The following is a 27,842-nucleotide window of genomic DNA, read 5'->3' on the forward strand; positions in this document are numbered from 1 at the left end:
CGTGGAATTGAAATCGGCCTATAAATAAATGAAATAAAATGTAAATATAAATGAAATAAAAAATGAAAATGGAAATGAAATGAAGATGGAGTTGGTTTTGGGGACCATCATTCGTCGCGTCTCAATCCGTCGAATTCCATCCGTCCATCGGTCTGCGGCAGGCGGCTGACACTGAACCATTTTTTTTTTAAATAAAACAATTCTTGATTTCCGATTCAATATATCGCGTTTATCCATTAAATCTAATCAATTTAAAACGATTAAATCATTTTTTTAATAAGCCGAATTAAATTTTATCATCGAAATTAAACAATCAAAATCAATATAAAATCGATTAATTACTGAATAAATTGAGATTGTGCTTGAGGTATGACTCCCGGCCCAACGACAAGCTCACGGTTGGCTGTGAGTTTATTGGTGTTGTTGGTCCCCGATTTTGTTTACTTTGAGAGTTCGAAGGAGGATGAAAATTAGTTCCTTCTAATTTTGGATAAATAAAAATATGAAGTATCAAATAAATAGAGAAAGTTATTTGCATTCTAGTACAAATTATTACGGGTGTAAATGAGCCAAGTCGCTCGTGAGCTATTCGAAACTCGATTCGATAAAAGCTCGTTTGAGCTCGTTTAATGAGGCTTGTTAAGATAAACAATTAAACAAACCAACCTCAAACTTCACAATATTCGGCTCGTTAGCTCGTGAACATATTCGTTAAGCTCATGAATCAACTTTTAAATAAAAAAATAATCGTTTTGATATTGAATTTATATATTTTATACTCTACTTATGAAAAACATAAACAAATATATTAAATTTATTTATTAGAATAAAATTATAAATTTTACCAAGAATATTATAATTTTTTAAAAATATATAATTTAGTTTTTAATGAATATTTAAATTTATAATTTATATTTATTAAGCTCGTTTAGGCTCGATAAAAGCTCGAATAAGCTCGTGAGATATGAATATATTCGTTAAATAAAGCTCGAGCTCGGCTCGATTATAAACGAGTCAAAATCAAACATCCAAGAGTTCGACTCAGCTCGGCTCGATTACACCCCTACAAGCTACCCTTTTTTAATCGAGATTGGATTTTTTTTATTTCACTTTTTTAGATTAAGGAATGGTCCATGATGCAACTATAGCCGGATTACGACCGTGATTCAATCATAATTAGTTATAATTTTTTTCTAGGTTCACATTTCTATCCAAATTATACTTTTGAGTTAGGGTGGGCGGCCAAAGGTCACCGGCGATGGATGGGTGGTCGTCCGATCCAAACTACAACCTGAATGAAAAAATAAATTCAAAAAAGAAACACAAATAATTACAACTGAATCACAATAATAACCTGATCACAATTATATTATGGATCATAATGGACCAAAGGATCTTCTCTCCTTTTACTCCATCTTTTGAAATAAATAAAGTATTAGCATTTGACAACAGTCAAGTCTACTAATTAGATGGCCCTCACTTGCAAATCTCATCGCTAACATGACCTAACTTAGATGGACTCATCTGACAAATTAAACCATGGTTCTTATTACAAATTAGTCTATTGGACTAGTTTAGCTCCGTCAATTAGATCTACTTTACTCGATCGACCTAACCAATTGAGGTGGATAGTCACGAGGTCATTATTAAGGGTTTATAATGAAGTTCAAATTCATGTATATATTGTTGACATTTAGAAGTGTTCATGCTGTGAGGGGCAACCACGTGGGGCTTCTCGTCCTTCCTTTTTTTAATTATTAAAAAAATTAAAATATATATAAAAAAATAAAATCAACGAAGAAGTGGCTCTATAACGATAGAGCCATTTTTTTCGTTCGAGTGAAAAACCTCCCTCTCATTATGGGAGGGAGGTTTCTCCCTCATGACACGTCGAAGGAGCTCCCACTGTGGATGCTCTTAGGATGATTCAACTATCAACTTGTATATCATTACCATATTAAAATTTTTAATATAAAAAAATTCATAATGATACATTTTATATATGATATTAATTTTATATCGTAAAATTTCAATATTAGGTATATTAAAAATTTTGATATAAATCCATAGATAATTTTAGTACGATATTATATTTTATCTAATAAAATTGATATATTTTAATAAATTTCGATACGACAATATATCAAATTTTTTAATATTTATTTCCTCTACTAAATTGCCATATCTGCTGCTCCTTCACACGGGATAGCTAAATCAATTAGAGAGAAATTAAATGGTTTAAAATCAAATAAAGAGGATAATCAAAGGATAACTAAATATATCGAGAATGTGAAAGAAAGTTCTAGTAAAATCAAATGCCAATTCGACAACCTCATATTCTTCATCTCTCTCACACCACCCAATTGGGTTAAAATTATTTTTTAAATAATAATAAATATTTTTTTTAAAAAAAAAGAGAGGAAAATATTAGAAGAGACAAATATACACGTGTCCATGAGGCAGTGGCCGCTGGGATTGCTTGGACTCCTATAAATCGTACGGGAGCGACCGCCCACGGCAGGGTTGTGTAAAACCGTCGTCTTCCTCGTGTTGTACGCAGCGCCATGGCAGGCACTTCCGCGTCTTGGAATTCCTTAGCCGTCAACGCGCCTCCGGCGGTGTTCTCCTCTCCCGCCGGCCGCGGTCGCCGCTCGTCCTTTGCGCTTTCCTCCCCCCGCCTCCTCAACTCCGCCAAATCGACGAGCGGGCGGAGGCGCCAGTACCTCTCCTCCCCGGCCCCCTTCCTCCCCCGGGCTGTCGCAGACGACGACGAGTGGGGGAAGGAGAGAAGCGAGGATCCGGAGGGATCGGGGGTAGCTGTGGTGGAACCCCCGGAGGCGACGGAGCCGGACGAGACGGCCGAACTCAAGAAGAAGCTGATCGATCTGCTCTCTGGCACCGACAGGGGATTGAAGGCGTCGAGCGAGACGAGGGCGGAGGTCGTGGAGCTCATCACCCAGCTCGAGGCCAAGAACCCCACGCCCGCCCCCACCGATGCCCTCTCCCTCCTCAACGGCAAGTGGATCCTCGCGTAAGATTCGATCTCCTTCCATCCCGATCCCTCGATTTTTTTTCACTAGAAACTTCTTCTCGATTAGCTAAACCTAGCGGAGTTCGGACGCAGCTATACGTCGTTCTCGCAATTGTTTCCACTTTTGGGATCGGGGAGGCTGCAGCGGCTGGTGAAGGTGGATGAGATTTCTCAGACCATCGATTCGGAGAGCTTTACGGTGGTGAACTCGGTGAAGTTTGCAGGGCCTCTGGCCACCACTTCTCTCACCACTAATGCCAAATTTGAAATCCGGAGTCCCAAAAGAGTGCAGGTATAATCTTGGATGCCCTAATTGACACTGTTTCATGTCTTACAATCCACTGATTCATCATCATTCATCATCTTAATTCCCTTCGTCTAAAGCAACTAAATTCGATCTGCTTCTTAGGCTAGTGAACTTTTCTAGTTTCTACTCAGTGATATATAGCTAAAAGATCAATCGAAGAGTGACGAGTAGACATTGAAATGAACACTTGTGTGACAACTTGCAATTCAGGTCTCTGGTTCTGTCTCCGAAGTGTTCTTTGCGTTTAGAAATGTTATTGCAATGTGTTTCTTTTCCATCTCAATGCAGCTTCGAGTTGTTGTGGTCCTGTTCATGTAAGAGTGAAGAGTAGATATTGAAATGAGCTTGTGTGACTACTTGCAATTCAGTTTAAGGGACACGGTAGTCCTAGATAGAGAGCTTCTCATCAGGTCTCTGGTTCTTTGTCTCTGAATCTCTGAAGTGTTCTTTGCATTTAGAAATGTTGTTGCAATCTGTTTCTTTTCCATCTCAATGCAGCTTCAAGTTCCAAATAACACACAGAAGATCTACATAGAGTTGTGATCTCTTATCTTTTATCGCAATGCAGAGACAGGATTTCAGCTATCTAATCTTCTGATATATACTCTTGAATTCGACAATTTCAGATTAAGTTTGAGGAAGGCATAGTAGGAACCCCGCAGCTGACCGACGACATCGTTGTACCAGACAAGGTGGAGTTCCTAGGGCAAAACATTGATCTATCTCCGTTTAAGGGAGTCATAACTTCCCTCCAGGATGCGGCATCTTCAGTCGTAAAGACCATTGCCGGACGACCTCCACTTAAGATCCCGATCAACAACACCAATGCACAGTCCTGGCTGCTCACCACCTATCTCGACGAGGAGCTCAGAATCTCAAGAGGTGATGGGGGCAGCGTCTTCGTGCTTCTCAAGGAAGGTAGCCCTCTCCTGAACTGAGGAGGACTTCATGTTGGTTTGTTTAGCTAACGTGTAGTGGTACACTAGTTGAAATGTATACATCATCTAGGGTTGCATAGTTGTTATAGATGATAAATGTCAATGAACTATTTACTTTTTATTTAATACACAATAAATGGGAGCCGGATTACATGTGGTGTGCATTTGTCTAGTGATTAGATACAGGAAAAATGTTTCAAAAGGGGAGATATAATTGACAAGTCCTCAATTATTGCCGCGAAACAAGGAAAAAATAAATAAAATTGTCACCAAACCATTAATGATTCAATATGAGTGTTCGATGCCGTGTATGACTCAAGAACTTTTAAAATTTATCACGATACAAAAATGTGCTAGGATCGGATCAATCATCCGTTTGAAAAAACAAAAAAAATCTCATTTAGCTATATAAGATACAAAATATTTAATTGAAAAAATATGAACAAAAATCAAATAGGAGACAAATGAGCGCTCCATTTAGGATTAAAGTCAAATCAGCGCCCCTTTTAAAATGACGTATCCAAAATACTAATATATTAAAATAATATACAAATATACATCTAACATTTTATATCTAAATATGTAAAAGGGCGTAAAAGGATGCTCATCCGAGGGATATATCCAAATACTAATATATTAGAGATTTGTTCCGTTTTGAATGACATCAACTATTACAATAATAGGGTACTCATTCGAGGGAGCATAGGAAAAAGAAAAATTTCATCAAGGGTTGATGTCCATCATACCGATCGGTACAGATAATGAATTATCACACTGTCGAGCCACCGATTTACTATCTGTCTTTGTATATATGATTTGAACAGACGTAAATGCAGCATAATCTTTTGATCCAAGCAGCATAAACTCAGGAGAGTGGTTGGTTCGATCGGACGTGGAAGTCACCAAAAACTTTACTGGTACAGTCAGTCGGACTTGTAACCTCCTTCGACTACACTTGAGGGAGAGACGTGTACAACGATAGAGGGGGACCCACCCGGTATGGCTCAACTGCTAAGTTAGAAGTCAAAGTCAAGGTGGCCAACGCCAAGATTTCAAAAGACTCGTGTATGGTGGTCGAGCGGACCAACCGTCTAGCTCAGACAATAAATGTCCAGGCATGCCAACTGTCTAGCTCGGGTAATATGGTAAAACAGCCAGACGCTCAGTGTGGAGCAACATGACGCTAAGGAGACTGGAGAGCTTGTCCGAGCGAGGAGGGCATGCTACTATACAGTCACCGCAAGGAAGAGCAGTCAAGGTCGACATAGCGGAGGGATCCTAGTCGAGCGGCTACCTCGCTCGGCTAAAAGTGAGACCCTTGTTATCTCTCTGAAGCCGACAGAGAGGAGGAATCCCGACCGATTAGCTATCCCACTTGGCCAATCAGCGGGATCATTATCATATTTCTCGATATCCTTCTGAGAGATAGTACTGCTAACACGAGGCATGGTCGACAACTAGATTATACGACAAAAATTTCTACTGTCTTGTTATGGATATGCATGCCCTGATAAGGAATAATATCAGAGGTATTTTCTTGACAAATCCTTTCATAGGACACATTGGAGAACGTGTCTACACCTCGAGGAGCGTGTATATTGCTACCAGAACTCTATATAAAGAGGGATCCAAGCACCGGCAGAGGCACACTTGATTAATGTTTGCGCTAGCGTTACTGTTACTCCGCTTTCTTCTACACTTTCGGTGAATGACTTGAGTATCAGAGGACCAACGCCGGGGACTCCTTCCCTGGCTCAACACTAACATTACTTTTTTTACAGAACAAGATGCGGTCTTTAGTCAGTCAGCACATCAACCACATCCTTAGCTTTCTACCTTCTCATCATATGTAAAAACTAACATTTAACTTCTACAACATGGATAAATTAATTACTAACTTCTATGATATTTAAAATCTAGTTGCTAGCTTCTACACTAGTAACTTTATAATATTTTAAGTTTATTTTTTAAAATGATAAATTAATTAAAATAACATTTTAATAAACAAATCAAAGGATAGGGACTGATAATGAAGCGTATAACTTCTGTACATAGAAATTAGCGGTAGCTTCTACAACCACACAAAAATAATAAAATCATGAGAGATATGGCTTATTTAGAAAAAAAAAATGTTAATATGATGTTTCTAATTATTAAGGTGCCCTTTTGATTTTTGTTTTTAAAAAAATTAAAATAAACTAAGAAAATAATACTACCTGCAAATAAATCCATCTGGATTCCACATGGCACACTCCTCAATCCTCGTGCCATAGTAGTTGAGGTTTTTATTTTTTTTTGGAGCTCCTCCCGCCTCAGACGCTGTAGCCGACCGCGCTTCTCCTCGAGATCGATCGATTCCGAATCCCAATCCAAACTAATATTAAACCAACGTTCGGTCTCCATCTCCAAACTCGTGATCCATGGCCGTGTCCAACTAGATCGATCTCGCCTGGAATAGCTCGGGCGAAATGGAGGGTGGTGGCCGGCGTAAATGGAACCGCCTGCGGCGGCAGATCGCGCTCATGGGCTGCTGCGCCAGCGACTGGGGCTTCCGCGCCACCGAGGGCGGCCGCGATCTCCCGATCGATCCAGATCAGACGGAAGCGGCCGGGGAAGTGGATCTGGCCACGGCGCTAGCGGTGGAGCGGCGACGGCGACACCGCGCGGTGATGGAGAGAGAACGGGCCTCGGGCGGGAGGGAGGAGGGGGATCAGGCGCGGGCGCCGACGCTGATGAAATTGTTGGAGGAAGAGGAGAGGGGCGATGGGGAAGGCTCCAGCGGCAGCGATAGGTGGTGCTGCTGCTGCGTGTGTATGGGACGGCGGAATGGAGCAGCGTTCATCCCCTGCGGCCACACCTTCTGCCGGGCGTGTGCTCGGGAGATGCGGGCGGCGAGAGGCGCCTGCCCTCTCTGCAACCGTCCGATCGCCGACGTCCTTGACATCTTCTGAACCGACGGCCGCCCACCCAATTTATTTCATTTTTTTTTTGCCAACAGCCCTCTCAAATGTTCCAAAATCATTTTACTCCTCTGCCATTAGTACCAAAATGTTTTATATATTTATTTACAAGTATATTTGTGATTATATACAAAATAGCAAAAGAATGGGCTCCTTTGTGTATGCGTGTGACAGAGAGATGGGAGAATTATTATATTAGCGATGAAAAACCTGAATAAAGAAGACAGGGAGTGATTTTAATTTTAAATCCGATTAAATAATCAGACAATGATCTAATAAAATTCTATCCATATCAGAGAATATATATATATATATAATTTTTTTAATCTAAAATCAATTAACTATTTTTTGTTAGTATTTAATATATTTTTTTATTAAATATGATTAAATTAAATGTTTAATAAGTTTTTTCAATTATATTTTTTAAAATGATACAAATTGGATGGAATGAATGATATTAGAACCTGTGATGGATATAAGTATGAAATGAATATCCGATTTCTTGATGGATATAAGAATGAAAATTAAAAACATGATGGATAAATATAATAAAAGCAATGATATGTAGAGAAAAGTTCTGTCCATCATTTTCATTTTTATTCGCCCCATCACTTTATCTATCTCTGAGATTTTTCCCTCTTCATATCATTTTTCATATAATAAATGATATGAAATCGACTTATTGCCATCCAAAAAGCTATGGTTTAGTGAAGAGGGTCAAGGCAAAATAGGCATGCAGTGTTACCAGGGTTGGCGAGAGTAGAGCTTCGACAAGGAAAATGTCGTCCCTACTCACGTCGTGGAGATTGTGTAGAGAGATAATTCAAGTGATAGGTAAACACACAATAGAATAGTAATTCAAGTGTTGTGTAGAGATAATTCCAGTGGTAAGTGTGTTGAACAAGAAGGGCCTGAAATAACTGTAATGATAATGTAGTTTTCGGTAACAAATTTAAACGATAAAAATGGAGTCTAACCGAACTAGGACGCCAACCTTGGTTCCGAGGTTTCAGCAATGCTTGTACAATTGGAGTGTTCTCGATGAGGTTCAGCAATCCTGGCAAGGTATATACAACAGAAATTTGAATGTAAGCTGGCCAAAATAAATGCTCAAAAAGTCGATGCTATTAAAATAGAGGGGGAAAAAGCTTCAGATATCACCAGAAATTAGTAGAAATAAACAGATATGTGAAGAGGCATGAATTCTGAACTATCAGGTTTAGCTTTGAGTGAGCATAGTCATATACTATCTACAATTCTCAATTTTTTAAAAAAATAAATAATTTCAATGTACTCATCTACTTTTCCTCATCTCACGCTCCTTCGATCAGATGAGGATTTCTCGTGAAAAAAGAAGATGAGATACGTGTTGATGACCGAGTAAAGAAGTAAACTAAATTTTTTTTTTTCCTGAAACAAGAAGTGGGCTAAAGTTTTTTTCTTATATATCGGATATGGGATATCGGATAGGGTATTAATAGGATTTTACCACATCTACCTCCACACCCTAATCCAAAAATACCCATACCCGATTATTATAATGGGGTCTAAAAATTCTTGACATACCCTCCATTCGGATAAGATATCGGATTCCACATCGGATTCAGAGAAAATTGACATCCCCACCAATAATACAAATGAAAGCAATATTAGATGCATTTCAGTTGCATTAAAGTAATTTTACCACTATCTCAATTATTTATGCTCCCACCTTAAAGGAAAATGATAAAAAAAAACATGAAGAAAATTTGAGTAAAAAGGGTCATTTCATATACTTTGTGATAAATATCTGGGCAACTTTTAGCAATGTAGTATGTTGCTTTAAACACAAGAGATAATAATCTCCCACAATCTTGTATGACCAAAATGTTATTTGACCGTTTTTAATAGTTTTACAAGTAAATATTGCATCACTACAGTATTCTGTTTATTTTCAAATCTGTAGCATCTGACTAAAAGTTGTGTGCTCTAAAGTATATATTAAACAAAACTTCATTAAACCATAAAGACTGCATCTACTTATAAGGCTGGGAGATAACTGTGATTAGTAGGTTCATTTAGTAATCTAAGGATCTCTCTGTCAGTTAAGAGAAGGATCTATTTTAGTTTAAAAGTCTTTAGGGACTACATACCTCATTGACCAGAGCAGCAGAAACTTGCTCCATTAAAAAGTCAAAAATACCACAGCTGCCAATAAGATGATTCCAAGAATGCAAAGTTAGACCTCTGCGCAAGATAAACAGATATATGAAATTCCATTTCACTGATCGATAACCAAGTCCTACAAATGTTAATTTTCCAGCATATGTTTATCCTCATCCTTTGAATTTGATTCAGATGCTTCACTGTTTGAAATTGTAATTTTCTTCTCATCGCACTGTGCTTCAGTTTCATTGGATGCGTGTTTCTTAAGAACTGTGGATATGTCCCCTTCAGAAGCCCCTGCTAGCTTGAATCTTTCGGTAGCAGCATCAAGATTCTTTTTCCAGTTGCCAAAACCAAGCTTAAACTCAACTTGGGAACGCTCAAAGAGCATGTTTCCCCAAAACAGGTGTATTTGAGATCTCATTGCCGCTGCCTGCTCTGCAGTCTCCTCAGCTGATAACTCCCCGTGACCATCTGCAGCTCTTTGTTTTTTTCTCTTCTTCAACAACTCCTCCTCCTTGCTTTTTCCAAGGTCTTTAAGCTCATTTATTCTCTGCTGTTCCACCTTCTCCCACATATCAGTAGCAGCCTTCATCTTTTCCTCTGCGCCATCAAATAGTCTGATTGTTTCTGAAGAATCCCAAGTTGATAGATCAAGCTTCTTAGCCAATGCAAAAGACCAATGGAGCTTTGCTGTTTCAAACTCTTGCTGCCCCAAAGCAAGCAAACCTTCAAAAAAATCAGGCTTGATTTTAAGAGCTTCTTCATACTTCTTACCAGCAAGAGCATATCGCTCACTGACCCAGTCATAAGCAGTTTGAAGCTGTGTAGCCAAAACATCTTCGGGTGCAGACTCATCCAAAGGGATGCGTTTCCTTGCAGCACACATGTGCACATTCCCCCAGTTGAAGAAGGCTAGGGCTGCCACTTCCTGAAACTTAGATGCAGCTAAGTCAAACAGGCATTGAGCTTCCTCTCCTGTCACTGTCTCCTCAAGTGCCTCAGAGCACAACTCCATTCCAAGCTCATGCAAGTCTAAATGTGCTTCAGCATCAATCCCAATTTGATTCCTAAACAGTTGAGCAAATTCAAACAACCAATCATCGATATCAACTTCCTTACACTCAGGATGATCACATCCCTTGTGTAGCACTCCAACCTTATCTTTTGCAACTTCTTTTGCTTCCAGACCTGTCTTTATGACCTCATTGCTCATTGCTTCTTCAATGGAATCCCCATTCACAGAATCTGAAACACTCTGGTCAATGTTCATTCCTTCCTCCTCCAGAAGGTTCTCATCTTCAGGAACCTGAGGTTCTTGCTCAGGGTTCACCTCCACAATGTGCAACCGCAACAATTGTAGTTTATCGTCCTTATCAACTCCAGAACCTGCCTTTACTTCATTCTTATTGATCTCATCAACAAAGGATTCTGCCAATCTTAACTCTGCAGTGCTGGTCACAGTTATAAGATCTCCATCAGCATCCTTGTACTTTATCAGCACAGATTTGGATGAAGGAAATCTGTTAGTCACGATATCCCTTAGAATCTTGAAGGTGCAAGTTGCAGGCATTTGGGCAAGTCTGATATCATGGTCATACACGAGCTTCAATGGCCTCCAACGGATAGACTCTGCTTTTAAAGTCTTCTTTTTGACACTATGCTGTGAACTGCCTCTAGGTGACACAATTTGTGATGATTGGGAAGGGGTCTCACCATTAGGAAGCGTAGAGGGAACCAGCCGAAGGGGCTGGGATTTCGTCTGGGGGCCGTTAGGAAGAGATGATGAGCTCGGGAGATGATGGTTTTGAGAAGGAACTGCTGGCTTACTGGCAGTGGGTGAAGACTGCGTGGGCGTGGATGCCTTTTTGGGGCGGGCAGGAAGGCAAGGGCCGAGACCAGAAACGGGAATACCAACCTGAACAACGGAGGCGCCTAGGGCTGCGGGAGAGGGTCGGCTTCCGGGATCGACGGCGGAAGGGGAAGTCGGAGCAGCAGCACGGAGGCGGCGAGCGAGATCGAGGGCGTCGGGGTGGGAGGAATCCTGCGCGAGCAGCGCGTGGACATCCTGGAGGGCGAGGTCGTACCTGCGGAGGGCCTCGAGGGCTCTGGCGCGGCGGAGGAGCGCACGCTGGAATCCCGGCTGAGCTTGCAGCGCCAGCGAACACTCCGCCGCGACGGCCTCGTGGTCGACGGGCCGCATCTGCATAAGGCAGGCGGCACGGTTGCTGTGGAAGATAGCGCGGTCCGGGTGGCCGCGGGGGGTGAGCTTGAGCGCCATCTCGTACTGCCCCAGCGCGCCTCCATAGTCCTTCTCCTGGAAGAGCCGGTTGCCCTCTTCCTTGAGTTCGTGGGCACGCTTCAAGAGGACGGACACGTCCACCTCCACAACACCATTACTCGGAGTCGCCTGCGGAGGCTTCGACGGCGGCGTCGCAGCGGCGGTAGTGGCACCCGCTGCGGCGGGCGCAGGAGCCTGGGATGCGTTCTTCTTCCGGCGGCCGGACTTCCCCATCCCGACGATTGAGTAACTAGGTTTTCGAGGCGGATGAGATCGCAGTTGGAATTTGGGGACGACGATGAAGCAGAAGACGGGGACCTTTTTCACGTTGTCTTCTGGGTGCGTATTTATAGCAGCAGAAACCCTATCACTGGAAGTCCAAAGGTGATCGAGGAGATGGAGACGGAGATAATGAAGCCTGGAAGAGACAGGATCATTCTAGAAATCCAATTGGCCCGATCCCGGGCCTCGCCCTGGACCGGCCCAAGTGACTTGGCTTAAGGAAAATTAAGCCAATATTCTGCTTAAAAATATAAATAGATAGTAATAATAATTAATCCACCACACTGTATTTAAATACCCTCCTAATCATTATCTTAAGGTTAGACAGGATGTAGAAATGAGCCTTATCATTCCGGCACATAAAAATATCCGATTGGGTATGAGAAGGCACTTGTGATTATCTATTCAAACGATCAATTTTTTTCAAATCCTCTATCCATTAAAAAAAAAATTTCTGTATAATCCATCGTAGCTAAATCTCTGACCTTGAAAATTTTAAAATCCATATTTAAAACCACTACATTATAGCCCTAAGGCAACTATAAGCTTTCGTAACAACACGTAAGAGTTATTAGGAGCTAAAAATATCTACATCAATTACCCTATTTAAAGATTTTATCATAAATTTTAAATAAATAGTTAAAAAACTTTTATATCAGCTAATCCATCCATTCCTTAAATTATGTAATTATGAACAATACTTTTATAAATTTAGAGAATAAATTTCATTTACTAAATGTTATTAGAGAAAAAAATAGAAAAATTGATATATGATATATTGAAAATTAGATATCCAAATTTAATAAAACAATTTTTTAATCTTAAATTATACATTATAATTCAAAATTTTAAATGACTAAGAATCCTATCGAACCTCTATATATATATATATAGTTATTACAATATTTATAATTAAATTGTGACATTCATTTACTATGTTCATACGACTCCAATTGAACTATTACCCATACTTTAACTGTATGTATCTAACCAGGGAACCAGAAGGATTCACCATTTGAGGAGGGTGCCTACATCTTGCATACTTTATCATCAGTGCATATTTCACCCTTGATCCAAACAAAATTAAGATACATCAGAATCAGAATTAGTAAATGAACTAGTAAATATTTAAACAAAGAGAAGATAAAATCATCATTTCTAATATATTCATTATCAACTATTTATCAACTAAATTTATTATAAATAAATGATTTCCTTGAAACTGCCTACTTTCATTCATTTAAAAAAATCATTTTCATTTCTTATGTAACTTTATACTTAGTAAAAGAATATTAAAAGTTAAATTGAGTAAGAGCAAGTACAATTTTCATTTGAAAATAGCACACTAACAAAAGTGCATATTTTAATAAAACAATTTACATCTAGTAAATAACAAAGAGTTTTAGAAGTAACATCTAGTAAATCAAGATGAAGAGGGAAATAGTTGATGGTTCTCGAAGATCAATGTTTTATTTAGTTGGGCGAAACAAGAGAGAAAAGAAAGGGCATGGAACAAAATGATTTATTTCTCTTGTTTACTTGGAAAGAAACAGAGGGGAAGAAAATTTCTAACTTTGTCTATTTCCTTTTATTTTGGTTCTACGCAAATCTAATAAAATTTACACATCTCATAACTCAAAATCCTCTCCCTTCAATTCCATCTAAGTAAACAAGACAAGTAAAGTTGGGTAAAACTAAGAAACAATTCATTTCCTCTCTCCTTTTTACTCAAAATAAATTATTCCCCTTTCTCTCTGGTCATGTTCTTAAGTTTTATACATTGGTACAAATATATGAAGTTTGATGTCTGGCTTTGAAGAAATTGTTAGTGATATCAAAATGGTGAAGGAACATTCATAAAATGTGCACAATAAATCTAGAAGAGTAGGATTTTTCCAAATCCTTCAGCAGAGTGGCAATAAGTTTCCACAAACACCTAAAGCCCAAGAGAAGATCTTAAGCAACAAATTATTGCAATTAAACAAATCCAAACACTTGAGATCATCTATGGAGTTTGGATTGCATTTGGAATGAAGGCCAAGACAGGCAGGTACTGACATTTAGGAGACTATCAAATTAATGACTCTTGAACCAAATTTTGCCTCTTAGTTAATGATAGAATTAATAAGTTCTTAAGAATGATGACAGTAACTGATTAATGAACAAAGGCATCTATTTAGATATTCAGATTTCTAAATTATGCTGTCAATTGTACTTAACTGCATTTTTCCTCCTCAATTCCATAATGTCTTCCAATGGAGGACGCCCTATGAAAAGGGTAAACATTATACGCTGTTAACCGAAAGAGGATCCACAAACTTCTAAGTACAAATAAATAATCAGGAATCGAGCAGGGAAGTTTAATAAAGCAAAATTACTTTTCTCAGACTTATCTTATGGAATTCATGTTCATCATCAAGTTGTTTATTCCAACTACTTAGGGTCTGCTTCATGGATTTTATCCCTGCATTGAGTTCTAAACCAAGCTATATCACTTGTAATATTCAGATCAATTAAATCGCTTTTCAATAAATTAACTAGAATCCTTTTGGTCTGGCTCTATCCTTACACTTTCCCTTCTGCTCAATTCAACTCAATTCCTTCTTTTATCATCTATTGGAAATACACTTACAAATGTTCTTTTCATTCTTTTTATAGGACAAACCGTGCACATTTATCTCACAATCCTCATCTCTACTAAATTAATTTTTTTGCAATTTTATTTCTTAACAAAACATGGTGATCCTAAAGTAGAGCAGTTCATACCAAAATTGTGTAAGACTTTTCATTTAGACTAAAGAGCATCCAAAGGTCACTGAAGAATCTACAAGCACATCTAGCTTTCAACTACCCATTATTTATTCCATTAATACTATCTTGATCAATATCTCATTGTAGAATAATATATTCAAGATATCTTAAAACTCCTGCTACAAATTTATTTTTATCAATCTTATTTGCTTTCTTAGTTCTTTTCTTATTGTTGGAATTATATTTCATATATTCATGTAGCATGCATGTTCTATTCTACCCATTTTTTTTCCTTATGTTGGTATTAAAACTGAATGCCCAAATCACCAGAAAAACAAAGCATGTTTTAAGAAAACATGCATAATGTGGACAACACAATCAGGGATAATAATTATCAAAATTTGCATTTCAAATAAATGAAACTTTCAACAGCTGTCGAGCTATTTCACTATATGAGTATACAAAAAATGTAGCTTTCACCATGAATTCAATTTTATTAGATTTGTCATTGTTTTATTGCTTCAGATACAACTGAAGCAGTGTGGAGTTCTACTGTTAACATTGATTAAGCAAATTGTTAAAGCCTAAGAGGGAACCCAATACAATTCAAAATGACAAGGCATTTAGCCGAGCAGCCTCTTGGTATTTAAGTATAATTCTGAGAACCTTATTTTGAGAACCTATCAAAAATAGTTAGACGTGAAGGTCTGGTTTGTAGTAGTGAGAATAAGAAGATACACACTGATGTGAAGGAAATGGCATGTTTAAGTCAATAAGTACCTGTAATTTCCAGACGGTACTTTGCCCAAACACTGTAGATTGCATTTGCTATAGTAGCCATCTGTATCATTTACTGTCATATCAGAAAAGATCGCCTTGTTTATGCTCAGAAACCTATAAAATAGATTGTCTGAATCTAGCATCATCCTTCTAGTTCTTATAGTTTAATGACTTTTCAGTAGATAGAGGCTCAAGTGCAGCGGTAACTTAATCTATTTTATCAAAGATTTCTGAATAATGGAGACTGCAACATGAGGTACTCGAGTCAACACTGAAAACATATACAACTAATAATTAACTAAAGAATTAACATGGATAATATCAATAGTATAGCAAATAAAACTGTCCTAGATATGAAAATTATCTTCCCATATCTCATCCTTCAAGTCCATCTCCAAAAGTAAAAGGAGAGCAAAGGTGAAGAGAGTACCAACACTTGTTACTTACTATATGAATATAAGATTTTCTTCCCATGAGTTACCCTTCAATTCCGTTTGTTGATCATGAAGAGTAGATAAAATACTAAAAAGAGGGGAGGAAAAGGAAAGGGGAGAAGAGAAGAGAAGATGCACCAACTGAAGCACAAGCAATATCAAAGAGGTCAAAGAGGAGTGATGCTGGAGTAGAAGAAACCAAGATACATCTATATTTTGTTTCAGTTTCAATTGTGTCAATTCAAATCCAACTCCATTGGTAAACTACTATAGATATATTTGTAGATGTGAAGAAATCAATTCCAATGCTTAATATCTAGGAGCATTATTTAGTTTAAATTTTAGAAAATTATTAAATTAATCTCACCATTGTGCTACAAGAAGCAATGCTCAAATTATATTCATTTAGTATCAAGAAGGTATAATCACTTGTAATATTTATGTAACTTATTTCTTTTAAACTTTAATTCAATTGATCATAATTTTTATAGGTTTATATTTGGAGGTAATTAAGCAAAGTGAAAAGAGATTATCATATAAAAACATTTGAGTTGATCTCAGAAGACTCTGAAGCATACTAAAGTAAGCCAAGTGTTGGCATGACACAATACTAAAACTGTACCCTTCAGGCCACAGTCTTCGGCAACTATTGGTATTTTAAACCTTGAAAATATAAATCATTTTTAGGTAGGAAATTAGTTTTATGAAAAAAAAATCCATAGTAAAAGTCACTATGAAGCATCACTATCTTATGAACTTTCAAGTAAGGTTGACTTTGAATTTCAGCACAACTTACTGGCTTATATTTTGTAATGGCATAAACCCATCCTAGGCCAACCTCCTCATACAATCTTCGAAATGCCTGTGAAAGAACTTTGATTTAGAAAATAACCTATTACAATGGACGTTAGATGCAAAGTTTAAGCAGCAGATGACCAGATAACTAAAAAAGGCAACTAATTTTCTTTCCATTTCCATTATTCATCTCTATTTTCCACTTCTTTGGCAGAAAATGTTCTTCTAATCTGTCCAGAATATTTATTCTACGACAATGTGCCAAAACATTCAAGGTTGAGCAATGAGTTCAATGTAATCAAAAGTGAATGCTTGTATGTTTGTTATCAAGGAGCTTCGTTCATATCCCTATATCAAATTTCTGGATCTATTGCTAGAAAGTAGAAAACAAGACCAATGAGAAGTGTTCTTCAAAATTATAAGATATTAATGTATTCACTGGTTTCAGTTGCATCTATATAAACTATTAATGAACTGAATATGATACCAACTAGCACAGATGAAGAAAACTTAATTTTCCCACATAGTAGGTCTTCTCTAATATCATTAGCATTTATCAAGAACTCTTAACTAAGTTTATTGAAACATCACAATCATATTTAAAGAATCAAGCAGGAATTAGACACTATTCGATTTTGCATTGGAACCATTTTCTCTCATTTCCCAATAAGTTCTAAAAAAGTTGGAACGGCAAATTAGCATAACCAAAATTGTTAGTATCAAAGATACTAAGGCCTTGTTTGGCTGAGCAAATTTACTAATTTCTTTTTGTTTCTTAGGAAATAGAATTTAAAAGCTGAAAAGGATAAATAAAATAAATATTTAAAATTGACTTTTTTGACACATAAATTTATTAGAAGTAAATGATGTGATAAATATTTATTTTTTATTTTCTATAATTATATTTTATTTTATGAAAACAACAAATTGAAAATAGAAATTTTCAATTTAAACAGGATATTAGTTTTCTTATGCATTATGCTTTCCCTAATACCATTAGGATTTATCATGAAATCTCAGCTTAGTTTAATGAAGTAGCACAGCCGTTTATATTTAAAGAATAAAATGGAAATGAATGAAACTGACAGACATTTTATTGGAACCATTTTTCTCTATGCACTTCCCATGAAGTTCTGACAAAGTTGGAATGGCTAATCAACATACCCAAACTCGGTAGGTGATTTAGGCACCCCAACTATGATTCTCATGTTTCATAAGAATAACATAATTAGATTTGAAAACAGGTAAAAGCTCAATCTATCTTAATTTTTCCACATATTAGGTCAGCATCTACGAAACCAATTGATCCACACCCACTTTACTACAAGAGTTGCTAGGATTCATTATGATTATCCAAATTGATTATAATATTAGAATAATGGGAATTCTTAATCTGATAATTCAAACATCATATATTATACTGAAAAGGCCACTTATCTCAGACAGTTAAAAAGAAGTTCAAAATGTTGGACCCCGTGGTAGTTTTGATGTGATCAACCAAGTTAGTTAGGTCCTGCTGTGTTTGATCCCTGTGTCTGAGTGTGCAGGAGCTTAGGAGCACAAGAAGTCGAGCGGAAGACGCAGCTAGCGAGAAGGACGGCACGGGAAGGGAGCCGACGGGCTCGGTGCGTCCGAAGGACGAGAGAGTTGCGGAAGAGTACTCCGGTGGGCGTGAAGAGCGTGCGTGGCGTTCGAGGGACGTTAAGCCGGGACGGAAGGCTGCTCGAGGAGAAGGCCGGGAATTGGGTTCGGGTGAGCCCTATTCCGGTTGGCCGTAATCACCCAAAAGAACGGAGCTTCGGAAGCCAAAGCGAAGAAGAAAAGGAGTCAAAAGAGGCTGGAAATTACTGTAGCAGAAAGTTACTGTAGCAGAAGTTACTGTAGCTTGAAGGCGCCTTAAACAAGCTTGAAGGCGCCTTCAAGCCTGTTCAAGGCGCCTTCAACAGTCTGTTTTGACCGTTTGCGCTGCGGATAAAGTTTTATCCGCTGACCGAGCTGGAGGCGCCTTAAACCTTGTTGGAGGCGCCTTGGACCCTCGGGATAGATTTTCCAGAAGCTATAAAAAGACCCCTGGAGCTAGGAATTCAAGAACAACTCAAGCATTCAATCTATAGTGTTTCCTAGCAATAGTTCTGAGCTTTTGAAAGTGTAAAAGGCTTCTCCGCCTTCGGCAAAGGAGAGTTTCTTTTAGTGCTCTTTTACTGCCCTGGATTAATAACCTTCTTGGTTGTAACCAGGTTAATTCTTCTGTGTCTTTCTTTTACTGTTTTATTATTTTGTTAACTATTGCACTAACTGAGTTGAAAGCGAGGAGGGTATAGTTTAATTCTTGTTTTCAGCAATTCACCCCCCTCTTGTCGGCGCTCCGCTGAACCAACACAAAATTCATTATGATTTAGTATTGGATGCTACTGCTAATCTGAAATTTTAGAAGCTGTAAATTACAAATACTTTCCACCAGAACCTACAAATGAATACCAATTGAGTTGTTGTATAATTTTCCAGTAGGGTGAGTATAACATACTTCAACATCTGTAACCACCATGCCATCAGATTGAATTGCATGGATTCTTCCCATCACCTTCACAAAAAAGAAAAAAAACAGAACATATTTAGAGTCTTCAGTAGACTTAGTATAGACTAATCATAATCATGAATTAGGGCATCCAAATCCCTCTACAATGAATTGTGTGATCACAGTTTTTTTTAATTTTACAACTACTTTTAATCCATTTTTCAGGAATATGAATTAGAACAAATATATATAGATGTAGAATTTCACCAATTTAACCTAGTGGGAAAAATTGTTGTGTAAAGAAATTCCCATATTTTTAGATGATTAGTCATCAGTGCTACGGTGTTACCTTTGCAGCTAGGAAGGATAAATAACATTGACTCATCTCATGTATATTAGAGTTAGATGTTTGACAACCATGGAGAAAAGAGCAACAAACTAAAATAAAAGTAAAATAGAATCCGTCTTATTTACCATTGGTTTACTGACTATAGAAGAACATTATTATCTTGGCAACCATGAACTGCAATAAGTTACAAATACTCAAATCATGCAATTTGGTTAGACTTTAGATTATGTGAGAAAATAAGAAGAAAAGTGATATCCAAGTCAACTGCCAGAATTCTAAGATTACTAAATAGATAAGAAAGATTCTCTAAGTGATCCCATTCTTATATTTAATTGTTTTCATTCTCAAATGATACAGCTTTGATCAGTACATACAGTTTATCATGAACATGATAATTACCACATACAGTTTTGTAATCGAGACCCTGGTTCTCCTGAGGGGAGTAATCTTTGGAGCTTATGTCAACAAATTTGATAGCACCATATGACTTGTTCCTTTCTCTTAGAAAGTTTACCTGGACAGCAAAGTAAATGGAGAATATATATGTCAGGACTACTCAACCTCACTTCAACAATGTACTTACAGTACAGTTACAACTTAACTACTACTGGTTAAGACTTCATCTAATTCTAGATCATTCCCACATAGTTGCTTCTATGAAGTTGGTCTTCATACCATTTTAAAGGAAAATGAATCTATGTCCTTAGGCCCCGTACTAAATTACTAATTAAAAAGATCATCATATATGATGATAGCATTGAACATTCTATTTTCTTATATAGACAAAACTAGTCAAGTAAATCACGCACAATATATACGAGAAGGAGAAGTGAAAATGCCTAAGTAGATGGGTCAGTTGACCACCAACACAACTAATATACTCCTTGCTTGATATCATGATATGATACAATGCTGTTATCTAATTTATTTATTTATTTTCAATTCACCACATTTAACAGAAGATAGCTTTTCTCCTCAAAAAACAAAAGAAAGTTTCTGTGAAATAGTAGTTTAACAGCTCCAATCAAGTTATAATTCACTACGAACAAAAGGTCACCATAGTATTTGTCACCAAAGAAAAATTGACCTCGCGCATACAAAGAGGACAATCTCCATCGTAAAGCATTTTGATCTTCCATGCGTTTGATGTTCCATCACTCTGATCCTCCTTTACTTGAGTAGTGGATTCCAACTTGGCCTCGGAATGAACCCGAAATCTGAAAACTAAATGGAACAACCAAGTTCTGTAAATGTATTCTTCACTCTTCGGTAAATAGGGGGGCGAAAATCTCCAGATTTGATTTCTGAGGTTCAGAATGAATTAAAACTGAATCTTCTCATCGTGTACAACAAGAAGCTCAACGAATACAAGCTCCGATGATGAATAATTTACAGCGTAAAACAAGACCGAGTAAAGTAACATCTCGATGAGTGTATTTATCGAGTTAATATCATCGGAAAGAAGGGATCGGGGAGAGAGAAGACAATATTACCTCGATTCGAAGGGAAAGGAGAGATCGTGGTTCTTCGCAACGGGGAGAAGGAGACGGAAGGAGATGAAGAAATCGGAGCCCGGAAAGCAGAGCGAGCAAGCGCGGCACGAGAAGCCATGACGATTCGTCGCGAATCGCTCGGGCGGAGAAATTTCTGGAGGAAATAAAGGATTTTTTTTTAAGGGAAAGAATTCGTGTCGCCACGTACACCATAGGGCATAGGAGGCCAGGAAGTTTTCTTTTATTTAATTAATTGTGGTGATTTATTTTATTCCACTATTTAAAAAAATTAATTTTATCATTTTTATCTTAAATTATTCAATATCTTTTTATAGGATTATAAATTAACCGAATGTTTATGAATAAAATTCATCTTTAGTTTAATAACATCAAATCAATTAAATAAATAAATTTAAATAATTTATTAAACTAAATAAATAAACATGAATATATATATGCTCAATTCATTAATATTTATAAATAATATTTATAAACAATATTCATCAATCATATTTATTAATAAAATTATTATTAATATACTAAATTAATAAAAAAACATATTTACAACGAAGAAACAAATCAAATTATCAAACTTAATAATTATTTAAAGTTCGATAACATCTAAATAAATCAAGCTTAAGTCAAATTTGGATTGAGAGGTCAATAATATTTAAACGAGCAAAATTTAAACTAAGTTCAAGTTGATAAAAAAATAAACTAAATTAAACTTCAATAATTATTTTAAAGACTTAGTACATTTTAGCTCCTATTTAATTCAATTACTTTATCAAACAAGTTAGCTCAGCGGGTTTACAACCCTAACTTTTGAGATGTAAAGGCTTTCTTTAGAATTGAGCTCAAGTGTTTAAGATTTTTTATAAGAAAGCTTAAAATCTCATCTTGAATAATTAATTAGTACATAATAAAACCTTCAGAATGAGATGATTGACTGAAAAAATATTCAAATGATAAATAGGAAATATTGACTTCTGAGATAAATAATTTTTCACTCAAAAATAAATAAATAAAGATATTGACTTCTGGATTTGATTTAATCAAAAGCTAGTATATACGTGCAAAATGCTGCATAAAGCGCCAAAAAGGAAAGAAGTTTTTATGAGAGGAATAAATAATATCGCTTCACTTCAAGGTTTGCTTTCTTCATTGAAGAACAACTTTTAGCTCTTTCCTATCGGCACCAAATGCCTGCACAAAGCAGAAATCCAAAAAGAATGAAGTGGTTATCGAAATTTAACGATAAAGAGATCGTATCGAAAGATTCAAGGCACAGCGACAATGAGAGCACACTGACTATAAGGGTTTCAAATGGAGATGCTGAACAAGTTGGGACCCGAGTCTCCCGTTCGGATCTTCTATCCTTAAATTTTTTTTGTCCCCGTGTCCCCTATTGATCGGACGAATCAGATTACATTTCAAGGCATCATGACATCCTTGAGATGTAATTTGGTCCGTCCGATCAGCAAGGGGACACAAGGACAAAGAAATTTAAGGACAAAGGATCCGAACTCCCGAGTCTCCGACCCCTACTGGCTTATTACGGTGTGGCCAGAACACGGTCCAAGCATGTATCCAGCCATGCTCAACGTCCGAGCTAAGTTCTACTACATCTAAAATAGTTTAGCAAACAATAATACTAATACTACTAACATACTCTTAAAACATTTAATTTCTTTATTTTTTTCAATTTGAATGAGAAAACCTATCAAAGTAATCTGAGCATGGCTCATCCCAAGGCTTGTACTAGGCCTAGAATTTGAAATGATATAGGTTAGATAAGTCATATCTAACTCTACCAATTCAAAGTCATGACTCATGTTCGGCCTCATACTCAGCACGGGCCATTCGAAGCCATATGGCAGACTAAAGCAGATCGGAGAATCAACATTATCACTAACAAGTATTTTATATATATATATATATATATATATATATATATATATATATATATATATATATATATATATATATATATATATATATATATTTCTTTATAATATATCTAAAATTTAAAATAAATTTATTAGTGCAGTTTACAGTAACGGTTTAACTCATATTTTATGAATAACAAATAAGTTAAGTTAGGTATTATTATGATCTAACCATCTTACCAAATGTGCAGGAAATTAATTAGATAAGTCAACGGGTTGACCAGATATCTGGTACAAAGTCTAGATAGGTTAACGGGCCGATCGGATATCTGGTAAGAAGTTTAATTAGTTAGGTCAATGGGCCGACCAGATAGCTGGTGCGAAATTTAGATAAGTCGACGGGTCGATCGAATAGCTGGTGCGAAATCCAAATAGATCGACGGGCTGACCGGATAGCTGATGCGAAATCCAGATAGGTCGATGACCTGATCGGATATCTAGTACAAAGTCCAAATATGTCAACGAACCGACCGGATATCTGGCAAAAAGTTCAACTAGGTCAACGAGCCAACCGGATAGCTGGTGCGAAGTTCAGCTAGGTCGACAGACCGACCGGATAGTTGGTGCGAAATTCAAATAGGTCGACGAGCTGACCAGATATCTGGCAAGGAAGTCTAGTTGGGTCTACGGACCAGACAACTGGCAAGTTGGTAAGTTAAGGTAAGTCATTGGAGGAGAGTGACCTTGTGAGGGCGTGTCCTGGTTGAGGAACAGTAGGCGTCGATCCAGGTTAGGTCAATTTCGGATCCCTAATATGAGACCTTGACTAGTTCCTAGTCCTGGGAGGGCAGGAACTAATTCATATTGCTCATTATTATTGTACTAATATTTGTCTTGTAGGTCATTATTTTATTTATTGGACTAACGTAGTTTTGCAGGACAAAGGAGTAAAATTATCTTCAGATGAACAGTGTCCGAAGGTGCCTTCAAGCTTGATGGAAGACAACTTCTTACTATTCATAGAAGGCGCCTTTCGCAGGATGAAATTTGGACTTTGTCATGGATAAGTGTTGGGCTATTTAGGATCGAGTTTTTTTAGGTCAAAGGTGCCTTCAATAACTATGAAAGACGCCTTCCATGCTCTTTATAAGTTTATTCACTCAAAACTTCAATATAGAACACACATACGAGCTACTACGCATTCGATTAAGCATTCGATTGCTTTTGCTTCCTACTGTTACTCTAGAAAGTCTATCTACCTTCAAGCTACGCTTCCGGGACGTTCGAATTATCTCCGGCAAATCGACAGCAACACACCGAGCTCTCTATTTTGTTGGTAACATTTTTATTAGTGTTGCATTCTTAATTCTACTACTTTAAAAGAGAAGTGTAGGCTATTACATTGTCCCTATTCTTGTACTCGATTATCTCTTTCGGTGGTACCGGAAGAGACCTTCAGTGGATTGCCCGTCGATAAGTCTTTGGGACCTAGGTCTTGAGTAGGAGTCGTCGAAAACTCCGAACTAAGTAAACTGATTGTGTTCTCTCTGTTTCATTTTTGTTCATCTATTTTCTTTTTCAACTATGCATACTCGTGATTTTAAACCCAAGAAAATAAGTTTTTTAAAAAACACATGATTCACCCCCCTCCCCCCCCCCTCCCACACACACACACATGCGTCTCGATCTAACAAGTAGTATCAGAGCAGATTTTGCTCTGATTTGGTACAACCACCAATCAAGCCAGGGGAATCATTTTAAGATTTCTTTATTTTTCGCATTCTATTTGAATTGATAAAACTTTACCTATTCAGATAATTTTTTCATTCGGTTTTAACTTGAGATTGGTGTAACACCTCTCAAATTCTTCTATATTATATATATATATCAAACTCTGCTAATCCAAGACCAAGTCTTGGTACCTTCTTTAGTTTATCCTTTTAGCACTCGAATAACACAACTTGAAAGATATAACACCATACATCCCCCACTCTTCAACAGGGATGCCTTCCCATACTGTTAGAAGCGGATAGAGGTGTACCTTAAAACTGACTACGACCAATGGTTTAGCGTCACCAAAGGATACAAGACGCCCGTCGATAACGCCAGAATTCCAATGGACCCGGAGAATTGGAATATGGAAATGAAGAAAAAGGCTCAGATTGATTTCAAATCCCTCAACACCATCCAGTGTGAGTTAACCAAGAAGGAGCTGAACTGCGTCGGCCTACACGAAAATGCCAAATAACTATGGGACAAGCTCATAGAATTACATGAGGGAACCAACAACGCAAAGGTAATAACAAAGAGAGATTTATACTTGAATAAATTATTTAATATAAAAATGCAGGAATGTGAGATTGCCAATCAGCTGCACACGAAGATAAAAATATCCTCAACAGACTTCACACAATTGGCTGCTAGATGAAGGATCGGGATCTAATCAGGTATGTTCTAAACGTATTTCCTCTAAATGCACTGTGGGCATCTATCGTGGATGCCCATAAGATTTTGAGGAATTTGTCCAAATTAAAATTAGACAAACTCTTTTGTGAATTAGAGCTACACGAACAGGCTAACGCCAAACCGAAAAAGGTATTGGCTCTTATTGCAGGAATGTCGAAAGAAAAATCCAGGACCAAGCCGGAACCTGAAATCGAGTCTAACCGAAACTCAAAAGATGAAGAATACCTAGTGAACTTGGTAAGGAAGATGTTCACCAAGAGAAAGAAGAACTTCACCAACAAGGACCTACAGAAAATCAACTCCTCCTCTAACTCAAATAGCAAGAACGTGACATGCTTTGGATGCAACAAGAAGGGGCACTACAAGACCAACTGCCCGAGTCTTAAGAAGAAGAAAGCCTTGAAGGTGACTTAGGACGAATCGTCAAGGGAAGACTCAGACGGCGAAGAATTGAAGCACTCCAACTACCTCGCACTGATAGTGTACGAACCAGAATCGGAGGGTAAATCGGAAGACGGGTCCGAACCCGAGTAGAGCCACGAGTCCGCACTTGTTTCCGAAGGTTTGAATGATGTATATTTTGATTTAAGTAAAAAAAATTTTAAATCATTTCATGTTTAAATAAGAAATTAACTACTTCTGAAAATGAAATAATTGAACTAATCCAAGAAAATAAAATACTTAAAGAACAATTAAAATTGGATCCAACAGTTAAACCAATTCAACCTAAAATTCCAACTCAAGTTGCAAAACTTGAAGAGGACAATCTCAGGTTGAAAAGCAAAGTAGTCAAACTAAAAGAGTTATTGGAAAAATTTACAACTAGATCCAAGTACCTTGACATGATGCTTGGATCACAAAGAGCTATGTACAATAAGTCTGACCTCAGATATAAGTCCAATTCAACCAACAAAACCTTTATTTCTTTAGTTAACCAACAAGGACCTACAGAAAATCAACTCCTCCTCTAACTCAAATAGCAAGAACGTGACATGCTTTGGATGCAACAAGAAGGGGCACTACAAGACCAACTGCCCGAGTCTTAAGAAGAAGAAAGCCTTGAAGGTGACTTAGGACGAATCGTCAAGGGAAGACTCAGACAGCGAAGAATTGAAGCACTCCAACTACCTCGCACTGATAGTGTACGAACCAGAATCGGAGGGTAAATCGGAAGACGGGTCCGAACCCGAGTAGAGCCACGAGTCCGCACTTGTTTCCGAAGGTTTGAATGATGTATATTTTGATTTAAGTAAAAAAATTTTTAAATCATTTCATGTTTAAATAAGAAATTAACTACTTCTGAAAATGAAATAATTGAACTAATCCAAGAAAATAAAATACTTAAAGAACAATTAAAATTGGATCCAACAGTTAAACCAATTCAACCTAAAATTCCAACTCAAGTTGCAAAACTTGAAGAGGACAATCTCAGGTTGAAAAGCAAAGTAGTCAAACTAAAAGAGTTATTGGAAAAATTTACAACTAGATCCAAGTACCTTGACATGATGCTTGGATCACAAAGAGCTATGTACAATAAGTCTGACCTCAGATATAAGTCCAATTCAACCAACAAAACCTTTATTTCTTTAGTTAACCAAAATAAAAAAAAAATCAAATTAAGGCCTAGGTTCCAAAAGCGTGTCTAACCACACAAGTAGAACTTAATCAATATTATATACCTAAAGATAAAATTTATTACATAAATCAAAATAAATTAAATAACTCTCCCTTAAATTCTAAAATTAAATCTTCAAAAATAAATACAAATCAAAAGAAAAACCTTAAGTTAATTAAACTTAACTTAAATGAATACAACATAAACACAAGTTATAACCCAGTATACTACAACTATAAAATAAATTGACATAAACCCAAAGTTAAATCTAAATGTTCAATAATTCAGGGGAGGCTCTAAATTAGTTGGCACCTCCAAAAATCAATAACTTACCTAGATGGGTAATTAGGACTAGTCTAAATAGGGACAAAAGTTTTACTTAATCAACGATACTGATGAAATTTTTGGATGATAGTAGGTTAGAGAAACTCTGTCTATGTGTGTCTAAGAAGATATGACTTCGACCTGGTGTATCTAGCTTAGTGGAACTAATTGAAGCTACCCCTTACGGATCCTAACTAGTTAGACCAAAATTTTGTACTATGTTCAGTGGATAGGACTATTTGGAAAACCTCGAAGACATGATTACTCTAATGATTTTGTAAGGAAATATGTTGCTAAACACGCAAACACGTAGCGGAAAAACATATTTCCTTCAGAAGATTCATGTGAAGGGAAAGAGAAATTCCTACATATACTAAGTTTTCTAACATAGCATAAGAGATTATACTTTTGTAGCGTTCTCACGGACTCCCGACAGCTCAGATCACAACACAATCTCGCGTTCGTGCCTCTACGATATCCACACGAA

General features: G+C 37.2%; 4 protein-coding genes across 4 annotated transcripts; 2 read left to right on the forward strand and 2 right to left on the reverse strand.

Moving 5' to 3' along the window:
* The first annotated feature begins 2,501 nt into the window (after nucleotides 1-2,501).
* Nucleotides 2,502-4,427, forward strand: LOC122029988 (probable plastid-lipid-associated protein 2, chloroplastic). The gene is made up of 3 exons (XM_042589133.1): nucleotides 2,502-3,031; nucleotides 3,125-3,323; nucleotides 3,965-4,427. Exons 1-3 carry the CDS (start codon nucleotides 2,565-2,567, stop codon nucleotides 4,274-4,276), a joined length of 978 nt encoding a protein of 325 aa, XP_042445067.1. The 5' UTR covers nucleotides 2,502-2,564; the 3' UTR covers nucleotides 4,277-4,427.
* Nucleotides 4,428-6,744: 2,317 nt separating this feature from the next.
* Nucleotides 6,745-7,227, forward strand: LOC122029282 (death-associated inhibitor of apoptosis 1-like). The gene has a single exon (XM_042588216.1). It carries the CDS (start codon nucleotides 6,745-6,747, stop codon nucleotides 7,225-7,227), a length of 483 nt encoding a protein of 160 aa, XP_042444150.1.
* An 837-nt stretch (nucleotides 7,228-8,064) lies between these two features.
* On the reverse strand, nucleotides 8,065-11,926 carry LOC122028690 (protein CLMP1-like). The gene is made up of 2 exons (XM_042587536.1): nucleotides 9,369-11,926; nucleotides 8,065-8,293 (listed from the first exon to the last, which is right to left on the reverse strand). The coding sequence occupies exon 1, from the start codon at nucleotides 11,894-11,896 to the stop codon at nucleotides 9,527-9,529; it is 2,370 nt and encodes a 789-aa protein (XP_042443470.1). The 5' UTR covers nucleotides 11,897-11,926; the 3' UTR covers nucleotides 8,065-8,293; nucleotides 9,369-9,526.
* Nucleotides 11,927-11,993: 67 nt separating this feature from the next.
* Nucleotides 11,994-21,221, reverse strand: LOC122028691 (uncharacterized protein At5g50100, chloroplastic-like). Its single transcript, XM_042587537.1, has 8 exons — nucleotides 21,062-21,221; nucleotides 20,656-20,792; nucleotides 19,975-20,082; nucleotides 19,229-19,285; nucleotides 16,706-16,771; nucleotides 15,476-15,536; nucleotides 14,165-14,211; nucleotides 11,994-13,011 (listed from the first exon to the last, which is right to left on the reverse strand). The coding sequence occupies exons 1-8, from the start codon at nucleotides 21,177-21,179 to the stop codon at nucleotides 12,973-12,975; spliced, it is 633 nt and encodes a 210-aa protein (XP_042443471.1). The 5' UTR covers nucleotides 21,180-21,221; the 3' UTR covers nucleotides 11,994-12,972.
* Nucleotides 21,222-27,842: the final 6,621 nt, after the last annotated feature.

The sequence above is a fragment of the Zingiber officinale genome, chromosome 10B (genome assembly GCF_018446385.1).
Source record: "Zingiber officinale cultivar Zhangliang chromosome 10B, Zo_v1.1, whole genome shotgun sequence".
In the NCBI taxonomy this organism is placed as follows: domain Eukaryota; kingdom Viridiplantae; phylum Streptophyta; class Magnoliopsida; order Zingiberales; family Zingiberaceae; genus Zingiber; species Zingiber officinale.

What these genes read in the sequence shown, in the direction of transcription:
- LOC122028690 (XM_042587536.1), bottom strand. Translation starts at nt 11,896, where the DNA reads ATGGGGAAGTCCGGCCGCCGGAAGAAGAACGCATCCCAGGCTCCTGCG.
- LOC122028691 (XM_042587537.1), bottom strand. Translation starts at nt 21,179, where the DNA reads ATGGCTTCTCGTGCCGCGCTTGCTCGCTCTGCTTTCCGGGCTCCGATT. An exon ending in AGGGTCTCGATTACAAAACT is followed by an intron (nt 19,286 to 19,974) that starts GTATGTGGTAAT and finishes TTTTTTGTGAAG; the next exon opens with GTGATGGGAAGAATCCATGC. An exon ending in AATTGAGGAGGAAAAATGCA is followed by an intron (nt 13,012 to 14,164) that starts GTTAAGTACAAT and finishes GTTTGGATCAAG; the next exon opens with GGTGAAATATGCACTGATGA.
- LOC122029988 (XM_042589133.1), top strand. Translation starts at nt 2,565, where the DNA reads ATGGCAGGCACTTCCGCGTCTTGGAATTCCTTAGCCGTCAACGCGCCT. An exon ending in AACGGCAAGTGGATCCTCGC is followed by an intron (nt 3,032 to 3,124) that starts GTAAGATTCGAT and finishes GTTCGGACGCAG; the next exon opens with CTATACGTCGTTCTCGCAAT. An exon ending in GGAGTCCCAAAAGAGTGCAG is followed by an intron (nt 3,324 to 3,964) that starts GTATAATCTTGG and finishes CGACAATTTCAG; the next exon opens with ATTAAGTTTGAGGAAGGCAT.
- LOC122029282 (XM_042588216.1), top strand. Translation starts at nt 6,745, where the DNA reads ATGGAGGGTGGTGGCCGGCGTAAATGGAACCGCCTGCGGCGGCAGATC.